Consider the following 19494-nt stretch of genomic DNA (forward strand, 5'->3'; position numbering starts at 1 on the left):
ATGGACTGTTCCTCCGGACCGTGGCTCCACTCTCCCCTCCCAGGCAGGTCAATGCTCAGTCGCCTATCTGTTCCACTATTGCCTTCATCTCTCTGTCTCTACCTTCAGTAGCCACCATCACCACCGACCAGACCAGGAGTGACCCAGCCTACGCAGCTCGGCCCAGCTCTCCATCTCCTCGTCTCCTGCTGTTGGTCAACACCCGGCTACTACTCATCGACAGGACTACGCACTATTTCCCTCTGTGCATTTTGTTATTTCTCCTCATCACTGTACATAATAAATCACTGCTTGCACCGAAGTCGGCTACCTGGGTCTGCCTCTTTCTCGTGGGCTCACTGACAGGTGCGAACGGCACATAACAATAGCTCTGTTGATAAATATTGAAGTACACAAGGTTAACCATAGTGTGGGAGGGATGTTAAAGATGGTGCTATTGTTTTAGAATCATAATTACATTTAAAAATATTTCATTACAAAATAAACTTGTATTTGTATTGTGCAACAAAATTCTTTTGGTTTGTTAACTCTTTCTGTGACAACAGCTGGTGCAGCTCTAACTATTCATTACTGGGATTATGAGCCTAACATATTGTGTTTGGTGTAGTTCTCTGCAGGCTCTGCCAGAGAACCACCTACAGATGACACCCACATACTGTATTCTTACATAGAGAAAGAAAGAGGGAGGTGAGGAGAAGCAGGTAGAAGAAAATGAGCTGAGAGAGAAATGACATTTAAGTCTCACAGCAACAAAAGGGTACAAACATCTCACTAAGAGGGCATGCAGGTAAGCAGACACATTAGAAAGGTCATATTCAACTGCCTTTGAAATGTTTCCCAGACATAATTCACACAGGTTAGAACTGATAACTCTCTATTAGATCAGAACACATTCAGACAGCTAAATGGAGACCAACATGGAGTCTGGAGGCAAGTTACATAATTCAACTAGAAGACCTCAGATGATAGAAGAGACTTGATCTGATTTGATCAGGTACAGTATATTTCACGTTCTCACCATCAGCAACTGCTTATGTGGTGCCATCTACTGGAACGTTAGTCACACTGCAGGCATTTTATTTACTTTCATTTTTCAACTTCAAAATGAAATGATTGTTTATTTCCACTGGTGTAAATATGCCTATCACTCCTTAATTTCAAATTCTTCTAACTGGACTGTTATTGCCTAATAAAGTGACATACTGTAGAACTGACTTAGATCGTGCATTTTCTATGATGCTGGATTTCTAAAGAAAACTCAAAAAGATAATCCATGTTAGGTGTACATACAGAAACACACACAGACTCTGAAGTGAACTGTACATGCTTGAGAATTACTGGATTTGAAACTTAGTCATGGCATGTGAACATGAAGATATATTTTCAAAGGTAAATTACCTCCTCTCCTTCAGCAACTTTCATCTTTTAACCCTTGGGCCTCAGCGAATCTGGGTTCCTATGCAGCATCCTTCGGGTTATATTAACCTGCTTGATCTCACTGAGCAACCCCCTCTCCTCCAACAGTCATGAATAATCAGTGAAAACGACCAACATTGCTGTGATTTGCAGATCCTAGTATAATTTTGTAATCATCTGGAGACTGTTACATTGTGTTTGCTCATGTTAATGAAAACGAAGACATAAAAACAGTCTTTGAAAAAAATGAAAAGAAAGAGAAGCTCTAAAAGTAAAGCAAAGCTAAACAAAGGTAGAGAAAAGTGAAAGCTTTAAGACTAAGTGCAGTATTAAATCATTATGTTCATCCAGGTTGAACGATGAGTCCTCTGAAGGCCTTGTGAGCTTTATTACTCACACTGACAGATTTATATCTCACTAACCTTACTAATTGTTTTGCAGTAACACTGCATTGAATGAATCATCTTCATACTTGGTGATTCTTTTTCATTGGTGATTATTTCTGTTTCCCTTTTGCTTAAAATGCAGCAATCCATTTGAACATTGTCAAAGACAGGTATACTCATTTCCCTGCACAAAAAATAAAGCAATTTATACAGCATACTGTTGTGCAGCTCGTCTCTGATTGTACATGCGCTGCCACTAGAGGGCGATATGCACCAGCATGGTCACGCATTAGTCTGCAGTCAGCTTGGTACGGAGCCCAGCAGGGGACATACAATATGAGGGGGATAAAAAAAAGATGCAAGACTTTGCAGACACATATGTGAACTACTGAGAATACTTTTGCGAGATTTTGCAAAGTCTTGCTTTTTTTCATCCATGGATTGTTTTTTCTCATCTCCTCCCAGGCTAGCTTGGTGGGACCAAAAAAAAAAAAAGAAAAGCAATTATGACATGAATATCATTAACCACCACTTAGCATCCTAACATCTTTAAACCCCACTGTCTTAAAAATGCAAAGTGATTACTCAGCAGTTTCTCTTAAACTCATTGAATACATGTTTTCTTTCTGTTTACAGTGTTATTAGTTTTGTGTTGTACTCACAAACCAGCGGCACTGTGATGATTATTGTACAGAAAACAAAACTGAAAAAATGTATCTAAACATCTAATTAATTAGAAAATAGGTGAAAGTCAACAAGAAAAGCTACATAAAAACAAATCAATGCATGGGATCCACAAAAAAAAAAACAACAAAATAAAGATTTGTGCTGTTGGTTGTAGCTATGACGCACAAAATAAAGTTGGTTGCTGCTACATTGCTCATTTGAACCTTTGACAGTAATTTAGATAAGAGTGTTAAATATAAGATAATCAAGGCAGCGTCTCTCCTAAAATTATACTTTGTACTGCTGAGGTGCAATTACAAAGCACTTTAAAATAGCTTTAGTAAAATATGCCAGGTCCCTTTTAGTAAGACAAAGTGTGTACTGTGCCATACACAGCCAAGAAGAGGTGTGGTCAGCTGAGGGAAGGAAACAACAATGACAGTCAAAAATATTAGAAGGTAAACATTATTTTAAGTCTTTTTTTTCAGATGATTGGTTTAGGTGCAAAATGCTGTGGTGTGTTGCCTTCTATATGGCAGGAGCAGCAGCAACACTGTCTGCAACGTGTGCTGAATTTTCCTGCTAGCACCTGAGAATTTTATTATCAAAATGTCTTTTTTTAAATAATTAAAGTTTATGTACTATATCTGGATAATTTTAGTCACCCTGAGGAAATCAAGCATTGAAGCAAATATAATACAAATATAGAAAACACTGTTGTCCCAGTGCTTTGAGATTAAAGTTGTGATTGTCTCATTGCTAAAATTTTTTGCATTCACTCTGGCTGTGTTGATTTGTTTCACCAGAAACCAGAAAACAAACTTGCAGTACTGAATGTGTACTGGATCTAAAGCGAATGCCGATCATCTCCTGTGACTGTGTCCCTCCTGGAGCTCGATGAAGCTTCCTCAGGCATCATATACCTATCAAGGCCCAGAGGACAAGCCGAGAATGAAATCTGGGGCTGGAATGAGAACTCAGGCTGTAAAAAGAACGCGTCTAGGTGAGTAAAGAGAGAGGACAGGGGGCATTCTGGGGAGGTGTACTTGGCTAACACCTGGAGCTGCTCTGGCTGAAGGTTGGCCTCGTTGCAGACCCTCTGACATAAAGTAGAGACACTGTGACATGTTTTCAGCTTCTGCTGGCTGAGCTGGCTCTTCTCCATCATTAACTTCTCCCTCTCTGTCTTCTGTGACATACACATGCAGTACACACAAACCGATTAACATGATTGTAAACAAGCGGGTTTATAAAAAGGAACTGACTTAAAAACAATTTTTACCAGTTTGTGGATTTCACATTGCAGATTGTGTATGCAATCTAGTTTCCTCTTCCGGCAACGCTGAGCAGCCAGGCGGTTTTTGCTGCGTCGTCTCATATCTTGGACAAACTCCAGCTGTTCGTGCGTAAGGACCTGTTGCCTCAGCAGCTGCTGGAAGTCATTTCTGCTCAGATTCACAATCCAGTCTACAGAGAATGGCAACTGCACCTGAGGACACCCCAAAAAATAAAAATTACACAAGCAAAACAGAGTTTATCAATAAAGAAAAAAGCTTATTGACAGATGGAGCCAAAGTTCATGCTTTTTGTATTGATTTTTTTTTTTCACGTGAGGAAGACTAGATTATTAAAAATGTATGTTTTGCTGAATCACATTGGCGAGACTGAAGGCACTCAGATAACCTGCAATATAGTGCACATACACTTCAGAGCAGCAAAAAAATGTCTGATTTTCTTATATAAGAAATACTCAACATTTCAATTCCACATTTTAATGATAAAAATCTGTGTGGAATAAATGGGCAAAAGGAAAATAGTTAAGAAAAAGTCAAATTGGATTTGGAGCTGAGATGGTTTTTATTTTAAACAAAGCAGTTAATTATTAACACGGAGCTGAAACCAGAGCTCAGGTATTGGTTTACTGCTGCTGCAAATGTGTGACAGGAAATCTACACTCACCAGTTTACTGGAGCAGTGTAAACTCTAAGAGTGTGTTTTATCTCGTGTAATTCTAACCACTTTCCCCCCTTGCATTGACCTTATCTTTGCTTATACTGTATACTCGCTGTTCATACTTCCACCCAAATCTACTGTAAATACTCAGCCTGAACTGTGCCCTGTTGTTTGTGTTGCCTGTAGGTCGTGCTAACTCAACAGGTCGAGGTGTCAAGTTCCGCTGAGTTAAACTCTGATCAAATTAATAATTAACTTGCCACTGCAGTGATCCTACTCTCTGTTACATGAATGCAAACGCCCATATGCATCTGCTATAATGTACCTGAAGCTCTTATCTAAAACAAGACTATTGAAATAATCTACAGGTAGGGTGAATTTGCGGGTTCATTTCAGAACTACAGTACATGAACTACAGTTAGGTGGCAGGAGGACTTGGTTGAGACTTGACTCATAATTCAGCTGCTCACCTGCCTGGCCCTCTCTCTTGTGTAGGACTCACTCTCTCCTTCTGTTTCTGTCTCTGAGTCTCCGTCCTCCCCTGAGTTAAAGGATGACACACCGGACTGAGAAGCCCCCTCGCTCTCAGCCAGCCCTGATCCCTTCCATAAACATTTGCTTTGGTCCAAATCCTGGAAAAATGGGCAGGAGCTGGAGCCGAGGTTTACGTGGAACTTCAGCCACTCTAAAGATGTGCTTTGCACCTGTCCACTCCCAGTGTCAGAGGGAATTCCTGCATCAGGGTCCTGGAAGTTTGGCTGAGACAAGCCCACATCAGACCACTGCTGCATTGCCAGGTTCTCAGCCACCTCCCTTTCCATAATGTCCCTCGGTCTGGTATTATTTGTTAGCAGGGCAACTCTCTCCATGGTGCCTGTTTGTCCGCTTTTCCCTCCTTCACGACAGGCATGATCTGCCCTTTCCACCTCATTTTCTGTCTGTTCCTCTTCCTTTTGCTGAATGGACACTGATTCTTGTAAACCAGAATCCCTTGTTTTCTTGTCCTTTTTAGAGTCAGTGACAAATCCCTCTTGGTCCAGAGACTTCGTGATTACAGAGTCCTTGGTTAAGGCCCTCGGAGGACAGTGAGCCAGTACTAACCCAGGTGACCTTATACACAACCCTCTGCTGGGCCCCAACGAGACTGCCTTAACATTAGATCTTGCTGATGAACTGACTCCAGCTGTGTGCTCCATTTCTTCTTCCTTTCTCATAATATCAATCTCTCTTTCCTTCTCATTCAATTTTCCCTCTTTTTCATCATTTGTAACCATATGAACCTCCCCTCCGTCTATGGCATCCTCTGTTTTCTTGTCATGTATTTCAGTCTTCCGTGGCTCATTAGGTTCCCTTTGCATCTGTGTGGTGGAATCTGAAGTTGAATTTCCAGGGAATTCAACCTCAGTTTCATTCTTACTCTTCGTGCTGCTGGAGAAGGGTAAGCAGGATAGGTCATAGTCTCTCCTGATTACTGTTACGGGATTGTTCAGACTTTTTGCTATGGGACAACTTTCCTTCCCACAAGCCAGCTGGAACTTGCGATACTTTGGACACTGTATAAAAACATCATTTGTGTCTTCTGCTACAGGTATCAGGGTGTCTGTACTGTTCTGACTTCCCATTTTGCTGTTCACTGAGTTGTTACAGAGCGAAGCCACTTCCTGTTGAGATGACGAGTCAGCAACTGGTTTTACTTCTTTCTCATCCAACAATATATCTTCAGAGTCTATGCCATAGTTTTCTTTTGATAATTGCCTTTTGCATTTTTTCTTACAGCAGATCTTTCTGGGAAAAGCCGCAGAGCCCTTGCTGCTGGAGAAGAACTTAGGGAGCAGGAAATCAAAGCATCCCTCATCTAGGTCTCTGAAACCAAGAATGGAAGCTGAGTTACGTATTTCTAAGACGTCATCTTTCTTAAAGAGTAGCTTGGATGTGTAGGCAAAGTTCAGCAAGGGTTCAAAGCCAGCGACTGTCACCTGTGAAAAAGGGCAAATGCCATATATGAGCTAATTAGTTTATTCTCAATGACAGCAGGAGGTAATTTTATTATATATTCTGTCAGATAATCAGTGCATATAATAATGTATGCCCAAGGAACATATAGTAAAGCCCAGATTTCCAGGACTTCACTTTTCTGTGACTTTAGCAGCTTCTTAAGTTGAAGTAAGGATAAAAGTAAATAAGATAAGAGATCTGCTAAAACAGTAAAAAAATTCAGAAATGCTGACAGTCAGACAGGTCAGACACTTCTTGTTTTTTTTTCTTAACTTCCCACAAAGCCCTGCTGAAATTCATTTTGGCATTTTATATATATACAGTATTATATATCCTACATGGATCTCTCTACTGGTGGCAGAGTGAAAACCACTGAAAATCACAAATATTTTTAGGTTGATAAGAATAAAGTAAGTAGTAAAGTACAATAACCCTTCTGCATTTTGACTAGATATGGTTAAACAGCACAAACAATTACCCAAGTAAATAAAATAAATTTCCTACAGTATGTTAAACCAGCAGCTTTGTTACTGAGAGGTTATTTGTACGGCATTGTGAGGTGACATCTCACCTCTTGTGGCAGAGTGATGATTGCGCCATCCTGTGAGAGAGAGGAGATCCTGTGTGTGAAGTACTCACAACAGGAAGCGAGTACTGAGCGGTGGGCTCTGAAACTCTGGCCCTCCACCACCACTGTAATATCACACAATGTGTCCTGCCAACGCTGCTCATCCAGGCAGCGTAGCACATGGGAGGAATGCACTGTGGACTCAAACGTAAACACAGAGGACCGGGAAGCAGACACGGCCATCAGGGACACCTACATGTACACAAAAACACAAACACTCTTACAGTTCCCTTCTATCACAAGACATACTGTAAAAAGTTGTATATGAACATAGTGAGAAAACAGCCTATCTTCCACAGCTGACTTTATATATCCAAGTTTCTTAGAGGTTAAAATAAAGTCCCAACATGATTATTTCTAAATGGAATGCTGTCCAACCAGACTACGTACCCTTTGCAGAAGGTCTTATCTCACCCCAGTTACAAACTAAGAACTGAGCTTGACTCAGTCATACAGTCTGTGTGCTAGTATGTGAGAAGGAGGGAGGGATAGAGGGAGTGTGTGTGTGTGTGTGTGTGTGTGTGTTGCAACAGCTCTGGGTGTAACAGAGCAAGCGCTGACTCATGCACTCCTGTGGATAAAGGATGAGCAAGCAGTTTTCCCGTCCATAACAATCCCACCCTTGAATTTATCAAGTAAACCAACAAGCTTTTCCCGGAAAATCCTTTTGTAGATTTACCCAGAATACATTTCAAAAGTTGGTAAAAATTAGGAAAGTAAACCTAGAGTTTTATCTGACGTCTGTACCTCTAGATTCAAAGTAAACTTACTCAGCAAACTGCAGGTGAAGATGAGAAAAAGTTGTGTAAAAACAGAGTGAATAAACAAATTAAACTGACCTGTTGTGAGGAGAGGGAGGCTGTTATGTTAATTTAAGGGTTAATATTTCTCAGTAGGTCCCCATCTTCTCATGGGTTGTTGTTTTTCCAGGTAGCAGCTAATCCTTCTGCTAGCTCAGTTTAAGCATTCTTTGCTGTGTGTGTGAAATGTCCGTCAGAGAGAGAGAGAGGGAGACGGAGAGAGAGAGAGAGAGAGAGAGAGAGAAAGAGAGAGAAAGAGAGAGAGAGACCATGCCCTGCTAGCAGAGAAACCATAGGTTAACAACTGTAAAGTAGTACCAGCACATAGAGGAACATTCACATTGCCATAAAAATGGTGCAATGAAAAAGTGACTTGTATAAAAAAAAAAATCATGCATTAAAAGCTGAGCTATCAGGAAGTAAAGTATAACAGGGTGGAATAATAATCACTACAAAGAACTGTTTGCCAGTGTCACATGTATTGAAGGAGGAAGAGGGGCTCCAGACTGAAGCTGGCCAATCAGGTGACTGCTTCATATGTCCAGAATGAGCTAATCTCCTCATGAAGAAAGACAATCTAGTTCCCTTTTCCATGTAAGTGCCGCAATATTATGATAACACACAGTAAACACAACAGCAGCAGCCTGGAGAAATGAAACTACAGTAAGGAACTGATGCTGGTGTTAAAATAAAATGCATTTTATTGTTAGATGAGAACTTTAAGCAACAGCTTGTGTCTTGTTGTATACTTCCCCTTCTACAGGTGACTGAGACATATTGCATCAAAAATATACAACGCTTTTGTGTCGCAGCAAATAGGTATTGTAAAATCACTCATTATTTTGCTGTTTGGCATGAACAGCTGTAGTTCCCCGATCCCTAACACTGGGTTAAACACTCATCACTTTTCCTTTTCACCAAAACAGACTTGGGGTGGCAGAGAGGAAGAAAGAGGGGGAATACTCCTCAAAATACAACATTTGGACCACATCATACCACCCTGCGCTCCCTCCACAAACCTCAGTTAATTAAAAGATCTGAGTCTCCACAGGACCTGAGACAAATATTAGAACATCTGGTCAGATTCACAACAGCTGACATGATATGAATACATGCTGTGAGGTATTGCAATGGCAACCAGCAAAGTTCTGCAACATAACAGAAGAGTACTCAGAAAAGTGGCCTTGTGTCATAGCTTGGTAGATCACTGTAACAACTTCACACTGATGATGACAGTAAGTCTCAAACAAATGACTCAGACATGAATAAACACAGTGCCTTTGTTGGTAATTAAATGATTCACCGACTGTAATTTCGCCAGTGAGCACTTGCTGAGTTTTTCTTTCTGGTTGGTATCAGCTGGATGTCTGGAGGTCTCAAGTTCTGCGGAGGTCAGAGGTCACGAGGAATCCTGCCTTGTTTGATTGGGCAGGCAGAGCCTCTCCAGCTGCTGAGTGCGCTCGTTGTGGACAGTCACCAAGTTGCGGTTCTCCTCTGTTAGACGCAGAAACTCCTCCTCTAAACGGGCGATCTCCACGGCAACCTGCTCATCCTCTACCAGCTCTGCTAGCAGCTTACGCCTGCATGGATGAGTGAGATCAAAATTTTTACAGCAGGCGCAAATTTTTATTTTAATTTAAGAAACACCCTTTCAAAATGAATAATTTCTCTAAAATATTGGCTTGACTATTCCTGTTTTACCAGTTATAAAAAAAAATGGAGGGGGGGAAAAACTGGAGAGTGTGCCAGAAGACAGCAGGGGGAACATAACAAGTTCCCATTTCAGAGAAAGACATATTTCCAGACTATCACTCACATTCATACTCATGAGCATGAGTCTCCAGCTGTGTGGTTTAAGCAATGTAGGAGGAAACCACAAGGACCAAAATAACTCTGGAATCAATGCAAACTTACTGGAAGGTTTGTACTTAGAAGAAACTGATCCCGCTTGTTGTCAGGCAACAAAGCTATCCACTCTAGTATTAGTAAATAATAATGCACAGCCAAATACAATATAATATTCCAGATAATCAGAATTTTTCTTTATTTTTAAGTAGATAAGCATAGTATCTAATGAAAAACAGCTACAGATTGGTGCCTTTTGTGCATCAGAATTTTCACTAAATGTCATCAGTCAAAGATGTACAGATGCACATAATACATTAACATTGGCTATAAAGAGAGGCTTAATAATTAAAAAATAGTTGCAGGGTTCACACTCTTAATTCCAGGCTTTATGAAAGAGAATGTTGAATGCATGTAGCCAAAAACCATGTCCCACACATGTGCCCACACACTGAGAAAGCAGCAAAGAGGCTCTTCAGATACCAGATACATTTATTACATGTTTTAGAAGTGATACGGTGAAAAATTGTAAATAAAAAGTGACAGGTTCGGTCAGTTTACAGCTTACAGACCCTGTAGTTCTACAGACCTGAATCACATCAGCTGAAAGCCCGATTGCCCGTATATGTTTCAGAAAAGTAGTGTTTTTACAGGTCCTTCACAGTGGGCCCATTTCTGGTGTAAACTCTTTGCATCATGGAGGTTCAGTAATGTCAATATTTGTCTTTATGTTAGTAGAATTCTGTAATAGCTGGAAGGCTTTATGAGTTAAAAGTTAATATACAGATCAGTACTACACTATGAACTTGTTTCAATTCTGACTGATTCAATAAAAAAAACTAACTTCTCATTGTGTTGTTCAGTATCACTAATATCTTATATCCTGTTTTCAGCATTTGAGTAAAAGTACATTTTGTGGTATTGCTTTCACTAGTGACAACTTGTGTCTCAGTTTACTAGAAATGTTTGTCTCTTTCTGTACGTATCCATGGATTCTGGCATTAGTGTGAGAAAACAGAACCAAAAGCTTTTGACTCATCGTGTTCTTATCTGAACTAAAGGCTATACTCAACCCATCAGAGTCTGTTCTCTATTTAAGAGCTTCCAAGTGGTGTGGATTTTGTGTGTACGTGTGTAGGTGTGGTGGGGAAATAGCAAAGGTCCTTGAAAATCCCCTTGCTAAGACCACCCACAGGTGCTGAGGACACGGGGGACAGTGTGCACTGCGTGCGTGTTATACACCACTGCTTATGTGCAAGAATACGCAGTACCATATGTGCACTTGAGCTTACAGCAAGTCTCCCTCAACTTCATCTGACAATTAACGTAGTTAAGGTGCAATTTTACCCAAATATGATTCAGAATCAAGCAACCAAGTAATCCAGTGCACAGACTAACCTTCACATCCACACCCTTCCTTTATATATCACCATGGCTGGTGCCTAATTTAAAAATAATATAAATAATAAAAATACATCTGAAATCAAAGCCATGCATTACCAGCTGCTCAAATATCATCTTAATGGAACTGCTCTCTAGGTCATGTGCTAAATGCTGTAAGGAAGCTTTTAACATGTGCCATCTAGTGGACGTTTTGCTGTCCTATACAAGTGTTGGCGCTAGTGGGAGTCAGAAACCAAATAATTTTAAGTTCCAAACATGCACCTATGTTACAAAAAGTTATTATTATATTAACAAATTCTCATTTGGATTCCTTGAATTTGTGTAATTCAATGGCGTTCAATGGAAAATGTAACCATCTAAGAAATAATTTAATGATAGTGTCAGCTTTTCCTAATGAATTACTGTACATGGAGTCTCTGACCATAAACACTACAGACATACTGTACTAGTACATAAACCTTTGCTGGTCCAAGTAGTGACCCTGGCATGATTTAAACACACAGCTCTCTGATCTGGAGTCAAGCTACCAGCACACCATAACATAATATTTTAACAAATGAATTTTTGGAGCCAGTAAATATGGGGGTAAATTGTTTAGGGCCTTACTTGCGGTCCTCAAGCACAGCAATCTCATGTTTGACCTGGTGGAACTCTCTCGCCATCCTGCAGTGTTCCTTGTACACCTGAACGCTCTCTCTCAGAGACACACAGGGGGGCACTGGCTGTAAGAGGTTAGACAGAAAAGGATATGTGACATTAGAGAGATGCAATATTAGTTTAGGGCAATTTTAAACTGTTGATTAAGAGAACTATCACATCATTCAAGCAACAATACCGCATGTTCAAACTTGGACCTATGGCTCTTCACTTTACCTTCCTTTTTTATACATTCAACAGCTGCAGATCAATGAAACATTGCCATTGCTAATTAATCGGTTATTATTTAATGACCAATCTGGAAAAACATCAAAATGTCAAAATGTCCATCATAATTTCCCAGAGTCCAAGGTCACAACTTCAGAGTATTTTCTGTCATTAACTGTCATAGCTATAGTAAATTACCATTTTCTTGCTAATGTGTTTGAGGAAAAAAGCTGATTTAAATCCATATAACTTTCATGAGACTAATAAATGCTCTGTTTCATAAAGTGGAGGCCTTGTGGCACAATAGTGGTGTGTCTGACTCCAGATCAAAAGGTGTCATGTTCAAGTCATGCCAAAGTCATTAGAAAGCAGCTATCATTATTGGCCTGCCACTGCTGTTCTCAATTGATACTCTAAACCAGCATGCACCTGGCACTGACCCTGGCACCGGCACTTGTTAAAGGATAATTCAATGACAACGCTTAAAGTGAGCACACAGTGAAAACACTGACTTGTGGATAGACTAAACCCAAGCTTCTATTTATATAGACATGCAGTTTAAATCCTAAACAGAAAGAACCCTTAGATGAATAGTTCTGATCCACTCATTTTTTTAAGATAGTGATTCCTAGAACGACTTCTGTGTTTAGCATTCACATGTGACTTAGTTGTTGGAAAGAGCAATAATGATAGCAGTAGTAAACAAAAATATTAAGAATCAAAATGCTTTTAAAAGGGGGAACCCATCAGCATTGTCTTTTTTGATTAGCTGTCAAAAAATATACATTTCCCTCTAACCACAAAACAGAGCCAGGCATGAAATGCCACACGTGAATAGCATTTTTTAAAGAGTGTAGCTGGATTTTAGATTTTCCTTTTTTTTTCCATGCTGTTCTTTACCATCACTTCTCTTCTGTACTCCGCCTCTCCTCCCATGTGCTGCTCTGTCACAACATATGTATTCACTGTACCGGGATGCTACAGTTTGTACTGAATACCTGCAATCGCTGTTCAAGATCCGGGAAAGTCTGAGAGAGGTCCTCACCATCTTTTGCATCTATTACAACAAAACACGTTTCAATCACAACTAAATACTAAAACAAAATAGTTAGGTCATTTATAAAATGTTGAACTAAAAGCAATAAATAAACAGTACAACAATAGTGTAGTACAGCTTATGACACAGGAGTATTAAAATGCAGTGTTGTATATTGGTCAGTGATTCCACCAGCTTAATGTATAATTCTGATGGTTTTGCATTACTACAAACAGCACAGTGTAAAAATACTAACAGCAAGAGTCTCGCACTCATTTTAATTTTTACTTAAGTAAATAGACACAAGCATTAGCAACAAAATGTACAAAAAGTATTATACATAATGGTAATTTTAAGAATGTTGTGTTATTTCTGTATACATTTTATATTATTTGTTATTATTAACAAAGACATTTTGATGTTGTTGTTTATCATGGTGAGGCTAAGTATCTTATATAGCCTACTACTGAGTATTCTATCACAATATATCTCATAATGAGATTTACATTATTGTTTTGTATAACATCATGTTTTAAGTAACTAGTTGCTACAGTAGTGTGATCATTTTAGTGGGGTGAAAAAGTGTTATATTTCCCCCTGAAATGTAATGAAATAACCGTACAAAGCAGCTGAGGATTAAAATGCTCCTATTAAGTATAAGTACAGTTTCACAAAACTGTACCGAATTACAGTACCCGAGGAATTTTACCACTACTTGTTTTCAGATGAACTTGATTTTGATTCATTTCAGTGTCCAGACACCCAAAACTTATGTGAGATACATATTTGGTCAAATGTAGGTTAGAATCCTGTGGTGATGCCGTTGTAAACAGTGACTTCTTTGAAAACATTGGAACATCAGAATTTATCTTTTTACCATTGAAGGACAATGTGTATTGTGTAATTACTTTAGTAAAAAAGGTTTCTCTTTGGCCTTAAAAGTCATTGTGATTGATTACTTTCAACTCTCTGCAAGTAGGTTTTCATAGCATGCTTAATGACTGGCTGCCAGAAAAGCAGGGAAACATTCTGATCCTATTTGAAGAGTAATCTCTGCTTCTTTTGCTATATCCACATTCAATTTGTATAATGACTTCTCAGTCATAATAGTTTCACATTAATATCATTTGCTGAATGCCCTTCATATACAATCAAGGGACTTCTGCTGCAGGCAGTTGGTTTAATGGCTTTCCCTGCCTCATAAAACGGCCCAAAATGAAACAGTATAGGGGCCTCTTACATGACACCACAACATAACAACACAGTGCTACACTTATAAATGAGCCATGTCCCCTTAGTGAACAGCAGTAATGAGCTGTCACACTGAAAGACAAGCAGGGTAAGAATACAGAGGGACAGCTACATGAGCAGACAGACAACCACAGGGGACAGAAAGAACAGACAGGCCAGATGTAGAGTATTGGACAGAGGAGGACTCAGACAGACAAAAACAGGGCATGTTGTCTACACCAGCTCCTGCCTTGCCAGTAATGTCCCTCTAGAGTTGGTGAACAGTTGTGAAGAATCCTGGGATGATGCAACCTTCTAAAAGCAGGAGTATTAGTGGGCCAGCCTGCAGACATGGGGCCAATTATGATGAGTAATATATACACTTCCATGCTTAGGCACAGTCAGGGGTTATAACCATGCCTGGCATAAAGTCATAAAAGGCCTAGAGCATGATCCCCAGAGGGTAGACAGTCCTCAGCTGAGAAACATGACCTCAAAGAGACAACAACATGATTGTCTGGGGAATATCCAAAATTTGATTTTGGAAGTTAGCATCACATTGTGCCTGAATATCTCTGGAACTACAGCTACATGTGAAACTAAAAGAAGACGTGAGCAGTGAGGGGTGTTGGTGGTGGGGGATTTGAGTTTGTTGTTTCTGCTGCAGCCCTTCATCTCAGTTCCTAAGAAAAAGACAAGAGGGGATCAGAAGAGGGTGGAGCAGGACTGGAAGTGTTAACTGCTTATAAATATAAGCCAGTGTTCTAAAAGCTGAACAGTGAATCAGGCAGCAGGACACTGTTAGTATTAGAGGGGAAACCTGACTCTGCTATTGCATAGCTGCAGCTGCTATCCCAGTGCCTGGCCCCAGTGTAGTAAAATATCCTGACTGACAGCACCTAACACTGGTAGGGTAGACCTTTGAATGTGTACCGTATGTGGTGTGTATGTGGAAGAGTTAAGGATAGACAAAGTAAATTGTGCATATTGCACATGCTTGTGAGAGTGCATATGTGCGTTTTGCAAGTGCATGGCTGCCCACATGCATGTACAGTTTATATACTATGGTCCTACAGAAATAGAGAGAGCACCTGTCTCAGCTACAGCACAGGAGAACAAACACTGTTAAAGTGATAGGGTGTGGCGGGGGGCTGCTCCGGGAACATTGTGCCTTCTATGTTTTGGTGGGAAGAATGCTGTGCATGTGTTCCACACATACTGGAAATGCAGTGAAAGTAGAGCTCCTGACGTCTTTAAGTGCTAAACAATAAAGTGAGTAACAGGTGTAGCTACATTTAAATTAAGTTGATACTGTAAGACAAGTGTGTGCGAAGTGACTGTAAACTGTGTGTGGATGGGCTATGTGGGTGTGTGTGCAGTGTGTTTACCTGATGTGTCCTGAAGGCTGAAGGAGATTCTAACTTCAGATTTATCAGGAGACACTCTTCTGGTTGAGGTGATCATTTATCCCTTCATGAAGCCACAGGCACAAAACATAGCTGTTAGCACAATCAAAAGGATCTCATGAAAGATGAGTGATGATTCACTAACGGCACAAATAGTCAAGCAAGTGCATATTGGCAGTCATTTTAATAATCTATTAATAATTTAAGAGGGTTACCATGATTTAAAACATCAGTTTCCAGGATCTTAAATGTGATTATTTCCTGTCATTAATCTATATGACTTTAAACTGACTGTCCACTAATAATAATAACGTAAAAATAATAATAATAATACATTACTGTGGTTTTAATCATAGCATGAACTCAGCAGGGTTCAGCTGAAATGAAAAAACCTGCAGACCCTTTGATAAAGCATATGATTAAACCACACCTTGTAAAGTATTTGGAGCCTTACAAACACAAACACACACACACACACACACTGCCAGCAGTCTGTTTCATCATGCATTTGGAGTGGCAGTGGGATTAAATAATTAGTGAGCTTTGACAGATAGAGTCTGGGGTCGGGATTTGCCATGCCCCTTCCAGTTAAGGTGCAGGCTTTTTATATCAGGGCATTTGCCTGCTTCATCTTTGGCAAATCCTCTGTCTCACACATGATAAATGACCTTCTAAACCAGCAAACAAACACCTTTTTGTGTGTGTGTGTCTAGTTTGTTGGAAATAGCTGAAAGATGGCATTTTGATGTTGCAATGACTGATTAAAACGTGTTATAATAAAATATTACAGTATTAGTAAGTGAAATAACAGTTCCCATATTGTAAGCAGATAATGGAGTAGCCTATATTATGATGGAAAGCAGTATATCCCATTTATGTAGACTATCTCCAATACACATGGATAGCTGAACCCTTCTGGGCCAACAGGTTATTGTTACCTGAAGCAGCACGAACAGACCGAGGAAATTCCGTAAAGTAAAGTTTATAATCGTCCGCAATACTGTCGTGTACTCCACTGCCGAGGTTTCTTCAGAAAAAGCAAAGTTCGCCTCTTAAGTGTCGCGCCTTTACGCAAATCCAGCAACGACGGCACAAGTATCTGTCCAAAAGTTGACCCCCACCTTCCTCTTGAGACTCCAGCTATATTGTTTAGTATTCAGACGTTTTCCACCATAGTTAGGCCGTCCACTACACTAGTGTCAGTCAGCAGCTCAAGCTTGCGTGGGCATGGGCATGTTGTCCACGGACTGCAGCCACGCGCGAAGAGCAACACAACAGGGCGCAGCTAGTGAAGGATGTCCCCCCGTGGCTAGCCGGGTCCAATTAAATGTCTCAGATGACATGACTTTAGCTCGCAAAAATGCCCAGTGTTATGAGTGACACGGTCATGCCGCTGGGATGGTCTCAGGCTTTGCAATAGCTGTGCAATGAGGCAGTTGCTCAGAATGAACATGTAATGCCATAATAGCTCTTGCGAAAGAAATAGTATCCTCGTGTCTGTTTATCTTATGAGGGTAGTTTTTTTGGGGAGATGGGGGTGGGGGATGGATACAGGGTAAACCATCCTAATTGCAGGTGACAGACTTAATCAGTACTTTATTGGAGTTTGCGGCAACTGTCGTACATAATGTGGGCACTTCAACGACTCTGCCCAGTCTGTGAAAACGGTTGTTATGACTTTTGTGGCTCTGAAGAAAGCCTTTTAAAGTCTATGACATCACCGGGGGTTGCAATATATAGACCTGCTGCAGGACATGTTGGATCCAGTGGTTTTGGAGATTCGACTAAGCCATGATTTGTCGACCTCCAATTTTTACAATTATTTTTTAATAAACGTAAAACCCATCATCAGCCCCAGTGCACAGCCATCCCACACATTTGTTACTTGCAGACAGAGGAACTGAATGATTAAGTATTTCTTCATGGGTTAAAAACATATATCAAACCACTGGATTATGTGAAACATACAACACCACAAAGACAAAAATAGGCCTGTTTTGCTTTTATAATAAAAAGCCCATATTTTGTACATAGTTTTTACAGAAGAGCAACAAGTGTCCAAAGTTCCCAAAAACCATCAAAAAATAAGTCTACATATTTCATCTCAACTTGAGAACTAGATGTGGAGTCACAAGCTGCCCTCCATCTGGTCTGTTTATAGGCTGATATAAATGTTTATGACCAGAATACATAATAGACCCCACACATCATCATAATAATAAAGCTAAACTGACCTTAAGCCTTTGAGGATGGCTTTAAAAGAACAAGAGGTATCGTAAATTAGGCCCTACGGTTCTCTGAAAGAATTACTGTCAATGTTGTTGTGGGTTTTCTCATGCTTTGATTTACTGCTGTGATCTCATTTTATACCCACAAGGCCACTTCACCTGCACACCGGCAGATGACAGCATTCCTCCCTGAATTATTTACAGCCAGGCTTTCAAATGGTAGAAGACACAGGGAGATAGAGAGCTAAAGAAACCCAGAGATAAATGATGGTCTGCACCTCCAAGAGTCCTCCTCCTCCTCGTTTGTCTTCATTGACACGCTGTTGACACAGACCTGGCTTATCAGTCCCCGAGACTGTTCATCTCATTGTGATGGATGGGGCACACTCAAACGTCTGCCAATGGTTAAGCCATAGTTTAGATTGGATTCCTCAGTACTTGTATGTACAGCAAAGAGCCTCGTGTAGTGATACATGAATCAGACTTGACAGGTTCGAGGGGATTTATATGTGGTTCAAGACGCACAGAGAGGCAGAAATCCCTCAAGATTATAAGAATTGTACATGTGCTTTCTGATGTAAAATGTATTCCTACAATGCAGCTGGTTCTTTAGAACAAGTTGGTCAAATTTATCCTTTCCAAATTTAGCCCTGCTGAGTCTTCCTGCACTTTGTTGACCTTTCCTGAAAATGAACTGACAAAGGATAGTATACTGACCACTTTGGGCATGTTTAGGGCGTCAGACATTGGGCTCCTTTAGCCATCCCTCTTTCCTACTTTCACTGGATTTTTCTCTCAATTGCATCCTCTTCATTTGTGCAAGAGGTCTAGAAGTATGAGTCATAATCTTTGATGTTGACAACACAAACAGACAAATGCTGTTGTTCGTTTACATCTTCCCATTTCTCCTTCACTTGTCCACCACCAAAGTTGAGAGCTGTGTTTAAAGACTAAAAGAAATAATGGTTTGTGTGGGTGAAAAAAAAGAGTGAACATACAAGTATTGTGCAACAACAGAAGGGTGTTGTAGGTGATTTTATAATCATTCATAATCCTGAATGTATGCTAACAGTCTTTTGTCTGATCATTCACTGAGTTCGAGCTTGAACTGGACACCACAGTCCTGGTCTGATGTCTTTAAACTACACTGAAAAGGTTTCTCTTATCAGGTGTTCAGGTGAGGTCATCTTAGATTAGTAGAGAGGAGGAGGGTCCTGCTCAGTCATACTGGAGGCCAAGGTCAGAGTTGTAATTCATGGCCTCATTCATGAAGGATTAGATAATGATTTAAAAAACTGCCTTTGGTTTTGATTAAGAATTATGGGGTTAGGAGATTACAGACAACCAAACATTATTACACTGGACTGAGCCCAATCCCAGAATTAATCTGAATACCAAAAAAGAGAAAACTCATTACATGAAGAGATTAAGTAAAGCACAGTCCAATTCTCTTGGGAGACACACAAACAAGCACACACAGTCCACTGAGAAATCTCACAACAAAAATTCTGGCTCTAGTAATTTGCCAAGTATTTATATCCATTTACATCTCTCTCTTGTCCTGTTTGAAATGTCATTTCATTAGCTGGGAATCAGAGGTTAGTTTGGAGAGTCCTGACATTATCAATAATGAATCC

General features: G+C 40.1%; 2 protein-coding genes across 3 annotated transcripts; both read right to left on the bottom strand.

Moving 5' to 3' along the window:
- Positions 1-2527: 2527 nt before the first annotated feature.
- Positions 2528-8047, bottom strand: bach1b (BTB and CNC homology 1, basic leucine zipper transcription factor 1 b). 2 transcript variants are annotated; one of them, XM_020598663.1, is made up of 5 exons: positions 7884-8047; positions 6988-7236; positions 4892-6397; positions 3751-3957; positions 2528-3657 (listed from the first exon to the last, which is right to left on the bottom strand). In XM_020598663.1, exons 2-5 carry the CDS (start codon positions 7225-7227, stop codon positions 3316-3318), a joined length of 2295 nt encoding a protein of 764 aa, XP_020454319.1. In that variant the 5' UTR covers positions 7228-7236; positions 7884-8047; the 3' UTR covers positions 2528-3315. The 2 variants fall into 2 exon arrangements, with proteins under 2 accessions (XP_020454319.1, XP_020454318.1); XM_020598662.1 differs by lacking the exon at positions 7884-8047 and adding an exon at positions 7435-7492.
- map3k7cl (map3k7 C-terminal like) lies at positions 8043-16904 on the bottom strand. The gene is made up of 5 exons (XM_020598664.1): positions 16568-16904; positions 15612-15693; positions 12956-13014; positions 11700-11815; positions 8043-9424 (listed from the first exon to the last, which is right to left on the bottom strand). The coding sequence occupies exons 2-5, from the start codon at positions 15685-15687 to the stop codon at positions 9244-9246; spliced, it is 432 nt and encodes a 143-aa protein (XP_020454320.1). The 5' UTR covers positions 15688-15693; positions 16568-16904; the 3' UTR covers positions 8043-9243.
- Between the last annotated feature and the right edge of the window lie 2590 nt (positions 16905-19494).

This window comes from Monopterus albus, unplaced genomic scaffold, assembly GCF_001952655.1.
Source record: "Monopterus albus unplaced genomic scaffold, M_albus_1.0 scaffold38.1, whole genome shotgun sequence".
Taxonomy (NCBI): domain Eukaryota; kingdom Metazoa; phylum Chordata; class Actinopteri; order Synbranchiformes; family Synbranchidae; genus Monopterus; species Monopterus albus.

What these genes read in the sequence shown, in the direction of transcription:
- map3k7cl (XM_020598664.1), bottom strand. Translation starts at nt 15,687, where the DNA reads ATGATCACCTCAACCAGAAGAGTGTCTCCTGATAAATCTGAAGTTAGA. An exon ending in CAGCCTTCAGGACACATCAG is followed by an intron (nt 13,015 to 15,611) that starts GTAAACACACTG and finishes TTGTTGTAATAG; the next exon opens with ATGCAAAAGATGGTGAGGAC. An exon ending in GCTGTGCTTGAGGACCGCAA is followed by an intron (nt 9,425 to 11,699) that starts GTAAGGCCCTAA and finishes TCATCCATGCAG; the next exon opens with GCGTAAGCTGCTAGCAGAGC.
- bach1b (XM_020598663.1), bottom strand. Translation starts at nt 7,227, where the DNA reads ATGGCCGTGTCTGCTTCCCGGTCCTCTGTGTTTACGTTTGAGTCCACA. An exon ending in TCATCACTCTGCCACAAGAG is followed by an intron (nt 6,398 to 6,987) that starts GTGAGATGTCAC and finishes CCTTTTTCACAG; the next exon opens with GTGACAGTCGCTGGCTTTGA. An exon ending in CAAGAGAGAGGGCCAGGCAG is followed by an intron (nt 3,958 to 4,891) that starts GTGAGCAGCTGA and finishes GGGTGTCCTCAG; the next exon opens with GTGCAGTTGCCATTCTCTGT.